Consider the following 14,819-nt stretch of genomic DNA (forward strand, 5'->3'; position numbering starts at 1 on the left):
GGTTCTGGATGCGGTTGATGACTTCCCAGAGTGAGGGTGTCGTGCGTGGGTCATCGATTGGTCTTTTGGAAACCAGGGGTCACTTCAATATAGTATGTAGAACTAAAAAAAAAAAAAGCTGTGTCAGCTTTCGGTAACTAACAAAGCTGACTTTGGCAACTTTGGCTGGTGAGACGGATGTGATCACTGCCGGCAGCTTGAAGCTAGACGAAATAACAGGGTTCTAGTTCTTTCTCTCGTCCTTTCCTAATTCTCTCTTTTTCTTTCTTCCCAGCAAAGCTCTCTCTTTTTTTATTACAATTTTTACGTAAATTATTTTGGACGGTTAAAAGAAGTCAACCTGTAAACATCTTCGAAATGGGTAAGAAACCGACAAACGGGGGTTCATCCATCAAACCCGTGAACGGAATTCTTACGTAACTTATTTTTGAATGAATTGAAAATTATTTAACTCGCACTGGTTCATTTGACGGAGAGGGGAGGAGAAGGAGAGCGGGGGGCCTCAACAGGGGTCTGGCTCGTTCATTTCCATTCATCCTCCTTGGGAGGGGAGGCGAGGTAGGGTTCTGCAGGTGGAGAGGGGTTGCGGTCGACGAGAGGTAGGACTGAGTTCACTTGCTTCACCGTGGGGAACTGCTGGTGCACGGGCACCTGAGGAAGATGGTTACGTGAGGGTTAGGCAAATAGAATAGATCCCTGTTTACCTACTCAAGGGAGCAGATTCCCACAGTGAAGCCCCTAACTCAGAAAACCATGTGTATATTGGTAAAGAAAAAAAAATAATAAATAATAATAATAAAAATTACATTTTATAATAAAAACTTATAAGAAAAAGAGGGAATGTCACAAAAGATCTAACCAGGTCGCAGTGACATAGGGCGTTTATTAAAGCCTATGGCCCTACCTTTACCAATACCAATATATGAAAAAGAAGGGAAAAAAGTTCAAGAATGGAGTAAATCCAAATCCTACTAGAATAAAGGGGTGTACTCAGCCACGTGAGAACAACTGAGAACTTTAATTGAGTAGCAACTAGTGGTGGTATTACCACTGTATATTTGTAGAAGCTTAATCCTTTCTTTAGGGTGGTTTGCCCCCACACCTAAACCTCTGAGTGGGCATTTTTTGTGTGACCTTATTACCAGTGTAAGAAGATAGCAAAGGAAACCCTTGGTAACACTGTGATATCCACACAACTTGTAAAAAGCCCCTCTGCTTCAATACAAAGAGTTTCATATTGTTCCTTACCACAGGAGCAGGGGTGGGGGCAGGGGGTGCAGGTTGGGTGATTTCCGGCACTGGTTGAGTAACAGTGGAATGAATGAGGATTTGCTGAAACAGTATGATCAACTTATTAACCTACCATCTAATGATTGGGATATTTACTACTGGGCCACTGGTGTACGACCAATCCCTCTTCAGTTCAACAATGAAGTCATGAAGTTACTTCAGGACCATACCAAGAATAAGGACAGACAGGCCCGTCTGAGACAACCTGATTTATATGAAACTGTATCTTAGATTAGTAGATAACTCCAGTATTTATAATGTGTAATATTGTTCCAAGAGAATACATTTATTTAGACAACAATTAACATTCTTTCTCAAGTCATTTACTTATAATTATGTTACTGTAGATAATAATATTTAAGCATATTTTCTTCTATAGTTTGCCCCAAAAACTATAAATAAATAAATTTTATATAAGAAAATGATTTATGTTGGAATTTTTGTATGTTCTCAAAAGTTGTAGATAGGTCCCTTGAAGTTTGCCACTGCTTTATTATATCAAGAGCAAAATATTGGCCCACACAAAGTTGTAGATATTATAGTAAATTTACTCAAATTATCTATTTATTGTATCTTTCATTTCTTCAACAAATAAAATTCATTAATTTAAATCTAGATGTTTTTTTTTCCTTCACAAGGTAGGTTGCAGCTTTCAGCAAAAAATAGAAGAATCAGCTGTGAGAATGATAGAGATTTGTTTTTCATAAGCTACTCACACTGCAACACTTAGGTATAAAATTCTATGGTTCCTTTGGGATTAGATCTCGTGCTCTCCTGCTTGACAGGCGTTACTGTTGGCTATCACATTTTGATCTATGTCATGGTATATTAATTTCTAGTGACTCTAATCTGAGCTGGAATGTGGATTTGGAGCAGCAATCACCAGTGTATGAAAATGTAGAAGAGGAGCCCGTCTTAACGTCACTGGTAAGCAACTGTTAGATATGTACTTATGGATACCTACTTTCGGTAGTCTTGATTTGAGCCAGATTATTGTTGTTCAATAAAGTTCAGTTTGTTCTTCTGTTAGATAATCAGACTGGTTTGATTTGGTTCTTAACATTGAAAGAAGATTTTTTCGAGTTCTAAAGTTCTACCAACATGAACTCTCTCAAAAAGATCAATGTAAGTAGTAAGTACTTGATTCCTTACAGAGCTACCTACCGGGAAAAGGATTGATCTCATACTAGGTCCTGTTCAAAAAGAATGTGTTTCCTATGTCCTAATTCCTAAAGCTCCATTTTTAGTATCATAATCTATGTCCGTTTTTCCAGGTGTTCTGTGGATCCCAAATTGTCAAAAACTCAGTGAGATCAATGTCCAAGGAAATTTTCCCACCCAGTCAAGAACCTGAAATCCCTGCCTATCAAGAGAGGGTCGGAGAACCACTGGAGCTTAGGAAAGCCAGGTAATATGCTCAAGTAATTCTTGGTGTTTTCAAAAGGGTCTTTACAATGCCCTCAAATGTTCTATGGGGTCTAAAATGTGGTCAAATTCTGTCCTTTAAAAAAAATAAATTATTCACTGATAAATAGGTATCCATTTGATTAGATTAAACAACAATAAACAAATACTTTGAGTGACATTGAAGAATGCAAAAAAAATTCAAAATGAAGAAGCTGTGGTGAAATAAGTATGCATCTATCTCTTAATGTAAAAGGCCAGAAAGTAAATTTTCTCCTTTCCCCTTTTGTCTTTTTAGTGTTTTGTGTAATCTTATAAGTTTCTTACTTATTATTGTTATTATTATTATTATTATTATTATTATTATTTTTTTTTTATCTAGATATTCAAATATTTTAAAACTGTGAAACAATAGAACCCATGTTCTCATTTTCTCTTGTGATAAAAATAATTCTTTTAAAGCTGTCTATGTTAGTAAAGGTTGTTGAAACCTTGAAAGGACAAGAATGAACCATGTCTTCAGTACAATACTGACAAAAAAACTTTAAAGGAAAGAATGTCCCACACCACACTCTCCTCTTGTCTAAAGCAATCAATATTGATTTGTTTTAGATTATTGTATCAATCTCGCAAGAGAGGAATGTTAGAGAATGGGCTTCTATTGAGTACCTTTGCAGCCAAATATCTGGATACAATGAATGAGGATTTGCTGAAACAGTATGATCAACTTATTAACCTACCATCTAATGATTGGGATATTTACTACTGGGCCACTGGTGTACGACCAATCCCTCTTCAGTTCAACAATGAAGTCATGAAGTTACTTCAGGACCATACCAAGAATAAGGACAGACAGGCCCGTCTGAGACAACCTGATTTATATGAAACTGTATCTTAGATTAGTAGATAACTCCAGTATTTAATGTGTAATATTGTTCCAAGAGAATACATTCATTTAGACAACAATTAACATTTTTTCTCAAGTAATTTACTTATAACAATCCGCTAGGGATCAGGAAGAGACCACCTTAACATAAAAAAAAAAAAAAATACTTATAATTATTAATTATGTTACTGTAGATAATAATATTTAAGCATATTTTCTTCTATAGTTTGCCCCAAAAAATATAAATAAATAAATTTTATATAAGAAAATGATTTATGTTGGAATTTTTGTATGTTCTCAAAAGTTGTAGATAAGGTCCTTGAAGTTTGCCACTGCTTTATTATATCAAGAGCAAAATATTGGCCCACACAAAGTTGTAGATATTATAGTAAATTTACTCAAATTATCTATTTATTGTATCTTTCATTTCTTCAACAAATAAAATTCATTAATTTAAATCTAGATGTTTTTTTTTCCTTCACAAGGTAGGTTGCAGCTTTCAGCAAAAAAATAGAAGAATCAGTTGTGAGAATGATAGAGATTTGTTTTTCATAAGCTACTCACACTGCAACACATAGGTATAAAATTCTATGGTTCCTTTGGGATTTGATCTCGTGCTCTCCTGCTTGACAGGCGTTACTGTTGGCTATCACATTTTGATCTTTGTCATGGTATATTGATTTCTAGTGACTCTAATCTGAGCTGGAATGTGGATTTGGAGCAGCAATCACCAGTGTATGAAAATGTAGAAGAGGAGCCCGTCTTAACGTCACTGGTAAGCAACTTTACAAGTCTTTCTTAGGTAACAAGGTTGATAAGACATCTGGATAGGCATCCAGATTGGTGGACCTTCCCTTACCTCGCCCACAGCGAAAATAAATCTTGTTGGACACAATCGTGCTCGTTAAACATAATGTAATGATGCTCGTGTGGTCTGTTTTTTAGCACGCTTATCCCGTAGTAAGTATGTCCCTCATCAGATGGGCGAGAAGAGACAATACCTCCAATTAAGGTGCTGGGTCAACCAACAGGAAAACACTAGAAAGTAACTCGTTGATATATGTACCTACTTATTTCCCATCGAAATAGGAGCGCTTTTTTGTGTCGATCCAACCAATAGGAAAACACTAGAAAGTAACTCGTTGATATATGTACCTACTTATTTCCCATCGAAATAGGAGCGCTTTTTTGTGTCGATGATGGGCTTCGAACCCGGAACCTTTTGCATCTCAAGCAAGCACGTACCAACCTTGTACCCATTATTTTGACTTTTCTCTGTCTTAACTTCCAGGTTCGTGAGCAATACATGAAGCGACTTCTTCAATGTTTGCATGAAAACTCGACCCGCTACGACAAAAGCAAAGATGTGGGAGACGGTGACGCCAAGTCTCATCGGCTGGAGAGAAGAGCGCACGCGCTGGAGAAGAAAGCGCTGAGGTCGTGCATGGTCGCCAAGTTGTATATCCGGTCTATGCTCACCATTGTAAGTTATTGAAACTTGGCACTTGACTTCTCTTATTCCTCGCGTCCGAAAATCGTCTTTTTCTTTGACATTTTTTCATGAAGTTTGCAGTTGAAAGTATTCCTACCCCAAAAGTCCTTTTTGGAGAACAACTGCTGTGATTCTCAAGAAAGAAATCAGTGCCAAAAGAACCCCGGCCTTCGTAAGAAGTCTAGGGCTCTTCTAGAACTTTTTGGAGAACAACTACTGTAATTCTCAAGAAAGAAATCAGTGCCAAAAGAACCCCGGCCTTCGTAAGAAGTCTAGGGCTCTTCTAGATAACTGAAGGGAAGTCACAAATACCATTGTAAGTTATTGAAACTTGTTCTTCTCCCATATGCGGTGTTGCTTCTCACGAACAACTGCTGTAATTCCAAGAAAGAAATCAGTGCCAAAAGAACCCCGGCCTTCGTAAGAAGTCTAGGGCTCTTCTAGATAACTGAAGGGAAGTCACAAAAGATCCTTTACAAGACTTTCTTAGGTAACAAGTAACAAGGTTGATAAGACATCTGGATAGGCATCCACATTGGTGGACCTTCCCTTACCTCGCCCACAGCGAAAATAAATCTTGTTGAACACAACCGTGCTCGTCAAACATAATGTAATGATGCTCGTGTGGTCTGTTTTTTAGCACGCTTATCCCGTAGTAAGTATGTCTCTCATCAGATGGGCGAGAAGAGACAATACCTCCAATTAAGGTGCTGGGCCAACCAACAGGAAAACACTAGAAAGTAACTCGTTGATATATGTACCTACTTATTTCCCATCGAAATAGGAGCGCTTTTTTGTGTCGATGATGGGCTTCGAACCCGGAACGAGAACCACTTAAGGTAGAAACACACTACCAGTGAATATCACGATCACGTCACGTCATGGGGAATCAGAATGATGTAGTTCAAAGTTTTCGGTCGGGTTCGATTCCCGCCAAGGGCGGATTTTATCCTATACAGGTAAGGTTTGTTCTCAGAACGGCTAGCTTTCTATTATCCTGTCTTTCATCTCTCTTTACTTTTGGGACAATAAGACCTCAAACTTCTTAAAAATAATAATAATAATGGATGAGAGTGAGAGAGAGAGCAAGAGGAGAAACAGGAAAGAGAGAAGGAGGGAAGATATTTTTTTCTTTAGGAAAACCTATGTTGAGGAAACTGATCTAAGTGATGAAAATATCCTTCAGAACTAAAATTTTTTCTCAGAATTTTCCTGTAAAGTAGAGATAATAGACATTTACGCGGAATAAAAATAGGCTTCTAACTTCGGAGTGGGTAGCATAGCATGGACTAACGTTCTTGATTTCAAGTGGACTTACCTGTGATGTTTTCACAAAACCTTATACCACTTCTTCTAGGAGGTTTTTCCTAAAGTTTAGAAAAGCTTAAGTACACTTTTAAACGACTTGAAATAAGAAAAGAGAACTTAAAAAGAAAAGTTGCATACCAAAATTCAAATCGTGTCGTGGGTAATGGGAACACTCTCATTTAAATCACATTGCCTACAGGACGATCGGAAATCGGAACTAAATCGTGTGAAACTCTCGACAAGCGGGAACGGGAACCTCATCCGATCCATAAGTTTCATAGTGGTCAAATGACGAACATTATTCAAGTTTCTGTGCTTAGAGCCGTATTTAGGGGCCCTCTGATCCACTATTGAACCTGGGGGCCCCCAGTTGAAACTTTGCGGGGGGCCCAAAAAAGTATAATATGTACCTACGCCACTTTACAGTTGTAACTTTGTAACCTTTTTTACTGTTCTGTTTAGGACGCTGAAATTCCGCATGCAGTCCCTGATTATGGTAAAGAATTCCGTACTCAAAATTCTCGAGGGCCATATTCTGCTTTTCCATTATGACCATATTCCAGGGTACATTATGACCGTATTCTGCTCTCTGTTCCCTTTCAGACCCCGATGTACTTGAATCCCACACCGCTCCTCCTGTATTATCTCTGGATCAACGCCTAGAACAAATGAAACACGTACTCCCCTCTGCTCCCTCCGAAGCTCAGAGCTAGTGAAACTTGTACTTTACCAAAACTACTAAACATATGTAGGTACCATAAAGTAAAAAAAAAATACTAAATATGTTTAGTTCAGTGTTCACTCCCTTCATTTGATGTGGCAGTTTTCATCTTGATACAACTACCTGCATTTAATACTAAATATGTTTAGTTCAGTGTTCACTCCCTTCATTTGATGTGGCAGTTTTCATCTTGATACAACTACCTGCATTTCAGAGTCAATTTTTAGCAATCATTGCACTGTCAGATGTGGCTTTGGTATAGGTTTGAGGCAGGATCTGAAACAGAAACAGAAACATAAATTACAAAACTATTCTGTACACAAAAGGTCTATCCGCGTAACAGACAGACATAATACATTTTTCGGGTGTATGCAATAAGCAACAATTTATTAAAATTTCGTTTTATTTTCATAGTATAACTTCTCGTTTTTTCTCTTTTCCAATTTTTTTTTTATAATCTTTTTCTACGTCAACAATGTAAATTCTCAAGGTTTTCCTATTTCATTTATTAGAGATTTAAAAAGATTTAATTAATATAAATAAAAGAAATTTCTTTCAGAACTACCAAAGCAAAGAACTCCAATGAAAATCCCCACCATCGACGAGATTCGAGCGTACGAAGAGAGTCAACGGACACAAGACTGCATCAACGTGGTGCCATTCCTATCTGCCCAGGACTTGAACGATGTGTCCTCCATCTTGGATTCTCTTCCACTCAACCTGGGACAGCCGGGTGTCAGCAGATACACAAGTAAGTCACCACTAAACGCCCGTTCCCATTTTTCGCTCGGAAAACAAATCGTGTGAGAGCACTAGTGGGAAGATGAGGTACAATTCAGTGCCCAGGGTTGGCAATGTTTTCTTGGCTATTTAGTGTAATCTCTCATGCAAAAATCGTGTCGTGGGTAATGGGAACACTCTCATTTAAATCACATTGCCTACAGTACGATTGGAAATCGGAACTAAATCGTGTGAAACTCTCGACAAGCGGGAACGGGAACCTCATCCGATCCATAAGTCTCATAGTGGTCAAATGACGAACATTATTCAAGTTTCTGTGCTTAGAGCCGGCCCTCTGATCCACTATTGACCTGGGGGTCCCCAGTTGAAACTTTGCGGGGGGGCCCAAAAAAGTATAATACGCCACTTTACAGTTGTAACTTTGTAACCTTTTTTACTGTTCTGTTTAGGACGCTGAAATTCCACATGCAGGCCCTGATTATGGTGAAGCATTCCGTACTCAAAATTCTCGAGGGCCATATTCTGCTTTTCCATTATGACCATATTCCAAGGTACATTATGACCGTATTCTGCTGTCTGTTCCCTTTCAGACCCCGATGTACTTGAATCGCACACCGCTCCTCCTGTATTATCTCTGGATCAACGCCTAGAACAAATGAAACACGTACTCCCCTCTGCTCCCTCCGAAGCTCAGAGCTTGGAGATCTCGTCCACCAATACAGCTCAAGACTCTCTCATTTCACCACGCAAGAGGAAGTGTGATGGGGCTCGACACAAGACGAAAAAACTGCTCAAAGTCTCCAAGGTGGCGGAGCTGGCGCAAAGGAGAATTTCGGGTAAGTGGGAATCGAACCTGAGACTTTTTTTGAAGAGGTTTTGATAGAGGGAACTGTAACTACTAAGGTCTTATCGTCCCGAAATCGAAGAGAGAAGGAAGACAGGATAGAAGAAAGCCAGCCGTTCCGAGAACGAACATTATCCCTTCATTGACTTCTGCATAATTACCAGAAAAAAAAAAATAGTCCTCAGAATGAAATATCCTTTCTTTATTCTGCCATCACCATTCAGCTACAGCTAAAGCCACTAGCTAGACAACAGTTTAAAGACAAATTTTGTACTTGATAGGTAGGTACTTACATTAACAAAAGGTTGAGAGATCTTGGGTCCCTTTCTCGCTATGGTTGGATGTTGAATACCTATAGGTGTTCAGTAATAAAATTCTAACTGAACACTTCAAGAACTTTGGTAGTAAAATTTAAACTTTAAAGAACTTCAGTAGAAAGAAAGTAAAAAAGTTCAAGTTAAAGAGTTATTAAACTGATTTTTATTTGAAAATCAACCAATGAGATTACAATCCAAAATGTCGGTCGGAGTTTTTATTTTTCGGGTAAAGTCTTCTTTAATCTTTAGGAGGTGATTTACGGTAAATTTCACAATTTTCACAAGATAATATTCAAAAAGAAAATCCGGAAAACATATTTTTGATTTAAAATAAAATTGGCAAAATAAAAATACTAAAATTGAAAATTTTAAACGGAAATGTCCGGAGCTTGACGCAAACGAGCAAGTTCAAACTCCGTTCAAAGTGAAGCTCCCTGATTGGCTGAAATGGCGACAGTGGCGCTAAGAGATACTAAAATTATTGAAAATTTTAAACGGAAATGTCCGGAGCTTGACGCAAACGAGCAAGTTCAAAGGTTCAAACTCCGTTCAAAGTGAAGCTCCCTGATTGGCTGAAATGGCGACAGTGGCGCTAAGAGAGCTGCGGATTCCGGATGTACTGCAGTACTAAAATTGAAAATTTTAAACGGAAATTTCCGGAGCTTGACGCAAACGAGCAAGTTCAAACTCCGTTCAAAGTGAAGCTCCCTGATTGGCTGAAATGGCGACAGTGGCGCTAAGAGAGCTGCGGATTCCGGATGTACTGCAAACTAAAATATTATTAGCATACAAGTATAGAATTCTACTCAAATATTATGACGAAATATTATGCATAACTTTTAGCAGTATTATATTATATTAGTATCATGCTTAATAAGAAATAGAATTAACATGGAGGTATGAATGTAAGTGGAGGAAGGGTAACGATCTCAAGCGGAGGTAAACTTCCCCTCCTCGCGTGCTCCATGGCGGCCATCTTTGAAATTGATTTCAACACATTTTTTAAAAATTCAAAACAAACATTCATTTCGAAGTGACTTTTTGAGTGTAAAAGAAGCTAACAAGTTGTGGATTTTGAGTAATATTTTGCCTCAGGAAAAAGGTAGAAAAGGAAAGCGAAGCATTTACTATTAATAGCTTTTCAGCCCGTCCTTCCTTTATTAGTACGATAGTAATAAAAAAAGGTATAAGGGACGGGCTATTGTATTCGCTTCGGTGTCGTCTGTCTGTCGGACCCCATAGAAGGACTTATCCAAACCTAGTCGACCTAATATCAAATTAAAGGTCTTTTTACCAGGAACACGAAAGTGGTGGTGCAAATTTTGTCCAGAAAACCATAAAGCCAAAAAACCAAAAAAAACCGGTTTTTGGGGGATTTTTGTCACATTTTCTCACACAAATGAGCTCTGATCTTGAAATTTGTCGCGACGACCTATAAACAATAATAATGGATGAGAGTGAGAGAGAGAGCAAGAGGAGAAACAGGAAAGAGAGAAGGAGGGAAGATATTTTTTTTCTTTAGGATCTTTAAGAGCTTTCTAAATATAGTTTCAAGGGGTGCAATGTACAATAGAAAGTAAAAAAGGGACCAAACTACGGATGAGAGTGAGAGAGAGAGCAAGAGGAGAAACAGGAAAGAGAGAAGGAGGGAAGATATTTTTTTCTTTAGGATCTTTAAGAGCTTTCTAAATATAGTTTCAAGGGGTGCAATGTACAATAGAAAGTAAAAAAGGGACCAAACTACTACAGGTAAATTGTTTGACTAGAAAGAAAGATTAATCACTTCATACAATGGAGAAGAGAATACTACCTTCCATCAATCCATGGAAGGGAAAATACTTCCTTTTATCACCTCTTCTTCCCCTTTCTATCATTTTATGGAAAGGAGAATAGAATACTCCCTTCTATCACCTTATAGGAGGGATTCATATTCTCCTTTCTATTTACTTTATATTTTATAACGTTAATAAATGATGAAATTACTTTTTTATCTTCTTCAGTTTTTGACCCCTTAAAACTACATTGAGAACAAAGCAAGTTTCATTGAATAGGTAAGTGAAACTTGTTTCACCACGCAAGAGGAAGAGTGAGGGGAGTCGCCATAAGACGAAGAAACTGCTTAAAGTTTCCAAAGTGGCAGAGCTGGCGCAAAGGAGAATTTCGGGTAAGTGGGAATCGAACCTGAGACTTTTTTTTTTTTTTGAAGAGGTTTGTTTGATAGAGGGAACTGTAACTGCTAAGATCTTATCGTCCCGAAATCGAGAAGAGAAGGAAGACAGGATAGAAGAAAGCCAGTCGTTCCGAGAACGAACATTATCCCTTCAGGATAAAAGCCGGCCCGGGCAGACAATAAAATTCCCCCTCCCTCCTTATTTTTGAGCAATGCTACTTTCTAAACACGTGTATTGATGATGACTATTTTCCTTTTTATTACCTATGTATGTTTTCTCACTACAAATAATATAATTCAATTATTTCTCCTATTACAGAGGTGGTTCTGGAAGATGAACAAACCCTATTTCAAGAGCGCGTAGCTCTCGTGTTTAAATTAGAACAAGAGCTTCAAGTCCTGCCCCTAGCTCAGCGATCATCATTGGAGAATCTCTCACTACAAATAATATATAATTCAATTATTTCTCCTATTACAGAGGTGGTTCTGGAAGATGAACAAACTCTATTTCAAGAGCGCGTAGCTCTCGTGTTTAAATTAGAACAAGAGCTTCAAGTCCTGCCCCTAGCTCAGCGATCATCATTGGAGAATCTCTACACTAAACTGTTTGGTCCCGGGCATAACTACTTCCTGGATCTGTCGGAAGAGAAACAAAGTGACATTACCAGGTAAGACGGGATACCATGTCAAGTACTAATACTAATTAATACTAAAATAAGAAGAAAATGGGTCTTCACTTGACTAAATAAACAAATTTATCGGTGGAATAGAGTCAACATTTTTCAACATCTCATGATGCCATTTTCAGGACTAAATTGAAAAATTGCAATGAAAGAAAAATATAAACAAACCAATATAACACATGACATAGGTCTTCACTTGACTAAATAAAGTGAAGACCTATTTTCTTCTTATTTTAGTAAGGTAAGACGATGTTATATTTGGACAGCATTAGGCAGAAAGGAACCAGACATCAGAAACCAACTTTGAAAACCCTTAAAAAAAGAGTACCTATTAAGCATTTTCCTTATAATCAAAGTTATTTTCATATAACATAATACAGAAAGAGTCTTCAGTCATCTTCTTAAGTTTGAGCTACTTTGGCCGAGTTATAAAATCCTGAGAAAAGAGAACACTTTTTGAGCTTTCTCAAAGATTTCACTCAAAATAACGGCCGAACAGTACATTTCTCGAGGTCCGGCCCGCGGACACTTTTGATCGTCATAAACTATCGAAGCTCTCTGCAAAATTTGAGCGACCTGTGGCTAAAGGTAAAGTCTTGAGAATCGCTTATTCCTTTTGTGCTTTTTCCTCGCATAGGCCTAAATAGCAAAAGTTTGGTCCGGAATGACAGCTGAACCGTACCTTCTCGAAACAGGGCCCAAGCTCAAGGACATTATTGATCTAAAATTTTCTATTCTTTCTAGAAAACGGATTGCGAGTCTTGTGGTGGCGGAGTTGGAACCTTACTATGCGGGAGAACCGAAGAGAATTGGCAACAAGAACCTGTTCAAATATTTGGCCAAGTACATCACGGAACTCATCTATACCATGAATTTGTGCCCTGGTAAGAATGAATCTTGACTAAACGAACTGCCTTGATATTTACTCCTAGGTCTATAACTTCAGTCGGCGTTTTTTTTTTTTTTTTTTTTTTCAAAAGTTTGCACCTTGGAATCGTTTTTGCATTACTTCAAGGCACATTCTTTTGGGAAGGAAAAAGGTAGGAAAAGAAAGCAAAGGAAAAAGAACAGAAAGCAAAGCATTAACTATTAATAGCTTTTTAGCCCGTCCTTCCTTTATTATTCTGATAGTACCTAATAAAAAGGTATAGTGGACGGGCTATTGTATTCGCTTCGGTGTCTGTCAGTCTGTCTGTCTGTCCCCACAGAAGGACTTATTCAAACCTGGTCGACCTATATACCAAACTAAAGGTCTTTTTACCAGGAACACGAAAATGGTGGTGCAAATTTTGTCCAGAAAACCATTTTTAATTTTTTCACATTTTCTCACACAAATGAGCTCTGATCTTGAAATTCGCGACGACCTATGAACTTAAAGCGAGAAAGTTTTAGATAACACTTCAGTCGATAATTTAAGACCGGTTTTAGCGTCACCTGTGTTAAGCTACGCCGAGCAAGGTCATTCAGATAACACTTCAGTCGATCATTTAAGACCGGTTTTAGCGTCACCTATGTTAAGCTACGCCGAGCAAAGCCAATAAATTGATAACACTTCAGTCGATCATTTAAGACCGGTTTTAGCGTTACCTATGTTAAGCTACGCCGAGGAAGGCCAATAAATGTGGATGTGATTTAAACATTATATTGGGAATAAAGGGAGAACGGGCTCTAGTCTTGATTGTAAATCATTACATGAAAGTAAAATCAAATCAAGAATAATAATAAACTGAATATTAAACAAATTAGGTAGGTACATAGGTACTGATTTTCTCTAATCACGATCGAATTAAACTACTGGCTAAAAAATTCCCGGAGAGACGGGCCCAGCTTGTTAGTCAGGCTTTACCCTACATTCGGCGACAATCTACCCGCCTCCTCACATTAGCCTCACCAAGCATGAGTGGGACCAGGAAAAGCCAGCAGCACGCGTTTGCCCAGATGTTCACCCATCCGATTACTAACCACGCTAAACGTTACTTATTTTCAGTGATCCGTGGTGAATTTTGTTTTAATGATTTTGCTTGGTTTTATGTTTCAGATGCTGCGGAAGTACATGAGAGAGTGGCCGAGTTCTTTGTAGATGGAAGAAGTATCAACTGTGAATCTGATATCTATGTAAACTAAACTATTGTGTAGGTATTTTTACCTACCTTTTTTTACCGTAATACATACGTACCTACAAGTACATAATTCAATCTAATTCTAATAGAATCTTTATTCATATGTAAAGGTGCATATTTCTGTATATTTGATTCAAATTTAAAGTGTATCTTTTTATCAGTTTCAATATGGCTAAAAAATTCCCGGAGGGACGGGCCCAGCTTGTTAGTCAGGCTTAAAACCAGCAGCACGCGTTTGCCCAGATGTTCACCCATCCGAATACTAACCACGCTAAACGTTACTTATTTTCGGTGATCCGTGGTGAATTTTGTTTTAATGATTTTGCTTTGGTTTTATGTTTCAGATGCTGCAGAAGTACATGAGAGAGTGGCCGAGTTCTTTGTAGATGGAAGAAGTATCAACTGTGAATCTGATATCTATGTAAACTAAACTATTGTGTGATTATTTTGCTTGGTTGTATGTTTCAGATGCTGCAGAAGTCCATGAGAGAGTGGCCGAGTTCTTTGTAGATGGAAGAAGTATCAACTGTGAATCTGATATCTATGTAAACTAAACTATTGTGTAGGTATTTTTACCTACCTTTTTTTTACCGTAATACATACGTACCTACAAGTACATAATTCAATCTAATAGAATCTTTATTCATATGTAAAGGTGCATATTTCTGTATATTTGATTCAAATTTAAAGTGTATCTTTTTATCAGTTTCAATATTACCTACAAGTACATAATTCAATCTAATAGAATCTTTATTAATATGTAAAGGTGCATATTTCTGTATATTTGATTCAAATTTAAAGTGTATCTTTTTATCAGTTTCAATAAAAGTATATTTTCGTGTA

General features: G+C 37.7%; 3 protein-coding genes across 5 annotated transcripts in view; 2 read left to right on the plus strand and 1 right to left on the minus strand.

Moving 5' to 3' along the window:
* LOC103511029 (ras GTPase-activating protein-binding protein 1) overlaps positions 1–6,489 on the minus strand; it is a 20,628-nt gene extending 14,139 nt beyond the window's left edge. Inside the window, exon 1 of the mRNA XM_026824911.1 lies at positions 6,391–6,489. The gene's annotated coding sequence lies outside the window, so the exon portion shown is untranslated. The remainder of the gene's footprint in view (positions 1–6,390) is intronic.
* LOC103511028 overlaps positions 1–7,043 on the plus strand; it is a 12,674-nt gene extending 5,631 nt beyond the window's left edge. Inside the window, exons 2-6 of the mRNA XM_017444835.2 lie at positions 2,321–2,415; positions 2,565–2,698; positions 4,268–4,355; positions 4,872–5,063; positions 6,984–7,043. Of these exons, the coding sequence (XP_017300324.1) occupies positions 2,392–2,415; positions 2,565–2,698; positions 4,268–4,355; positions 4,872–5,063; positions 6,984–7,043 (498 nt within the window). The 5' untranslated portion in view covers positions 2,321–2,391. The remainder of the gene's footprint in view (positions 1–2,320; positions 2,416–2,564; positions 2,699–4,267; positions 4,356–4,871; positions 5,064–6,983) is intronic.
* Positions 7,044–7,663: 620 nt separating this feature from the next.
* Positions 7,664–14,588, plus strand: LOC103511030. Of its 3 annotated transcripts, XM_026824913.1 has the most exons (6): positions 7,664–7,852; positions 8,433–8,678; positions 11,493–11,605; positions 11,765–11,841; positions 12,601–12,740; positions 13,895–14,091. In XM_026824913.1, the coding sequence occupies exons 1-6, from the start codon at positions 7,684–7,686 to the stop codon at positions 13,978–13,980; spliced, it is 831 nt and encodes a 276-aa protein (XP_026680714.1). In that variant the 5' UTR covers positions 7,664–7,683; the 3' UTR covers positions 13,981–14,091. The 3 variants fall into 3 exon arrangements, with proteins under 3 accessions (XP_026680714.1, XP_008473965.1, XP_008473964.1); XM_008475743.3 differs by lacking the exons at positions 11,493–11,605; positions 13,895–14,091 and adding an exon at positions 14,445–14,588 and having other exon boundaries at positions 11,652–11,841; XM_008475742.3 differs by lacking the exon at positions 11,493–11,605 and having other exon boundaries at positions 11,652–11,841.
* The last annotated feature ends 231 nt before the right edge of the window (positions 14,589–14,819 follow it).

This window comes from Diaphorina citri, unplaced genomic scaffold (genome assembly GCF_000475195.1).
Source record: "Diaphorina citri unplaced genomic scaffold, Diaci psyllid genome assembly version 1.1 scaffold666, whole genome shotgun sequence".
Taxonomy (NCBI): Eukaryota; Metazoa; Arthropoda; class Insecta; order Hemiptera; family Psyllidae; genus Diaphorina; species Diaphorina citri.

Excerpts from the sequence above, each read along its gene's own strand:
- LOC103511030 (XM_008475743.3), top strand. The coding sequence starts at position 7,684 with ATGAAAATCCCCACCATCGACGAGATTCGAGCGTACGAAGAGAGTCAA. Across the intron at positions 11,842-12,600 it reads AAACAAAGTGACATTACCAG|AAAACGGATTGCGAGTCTTG; the intron begins GTAAGACGGGAT and ends TATTCTTTCTAG. Across the intron at positions 12,741-14,444 it reads TACCATGAATTTGTGCCCTG|ATGCTGCAGAAGTCCATGAG; the intron begins GTAAGAATGAAT and ends TGTATGTTTCAG.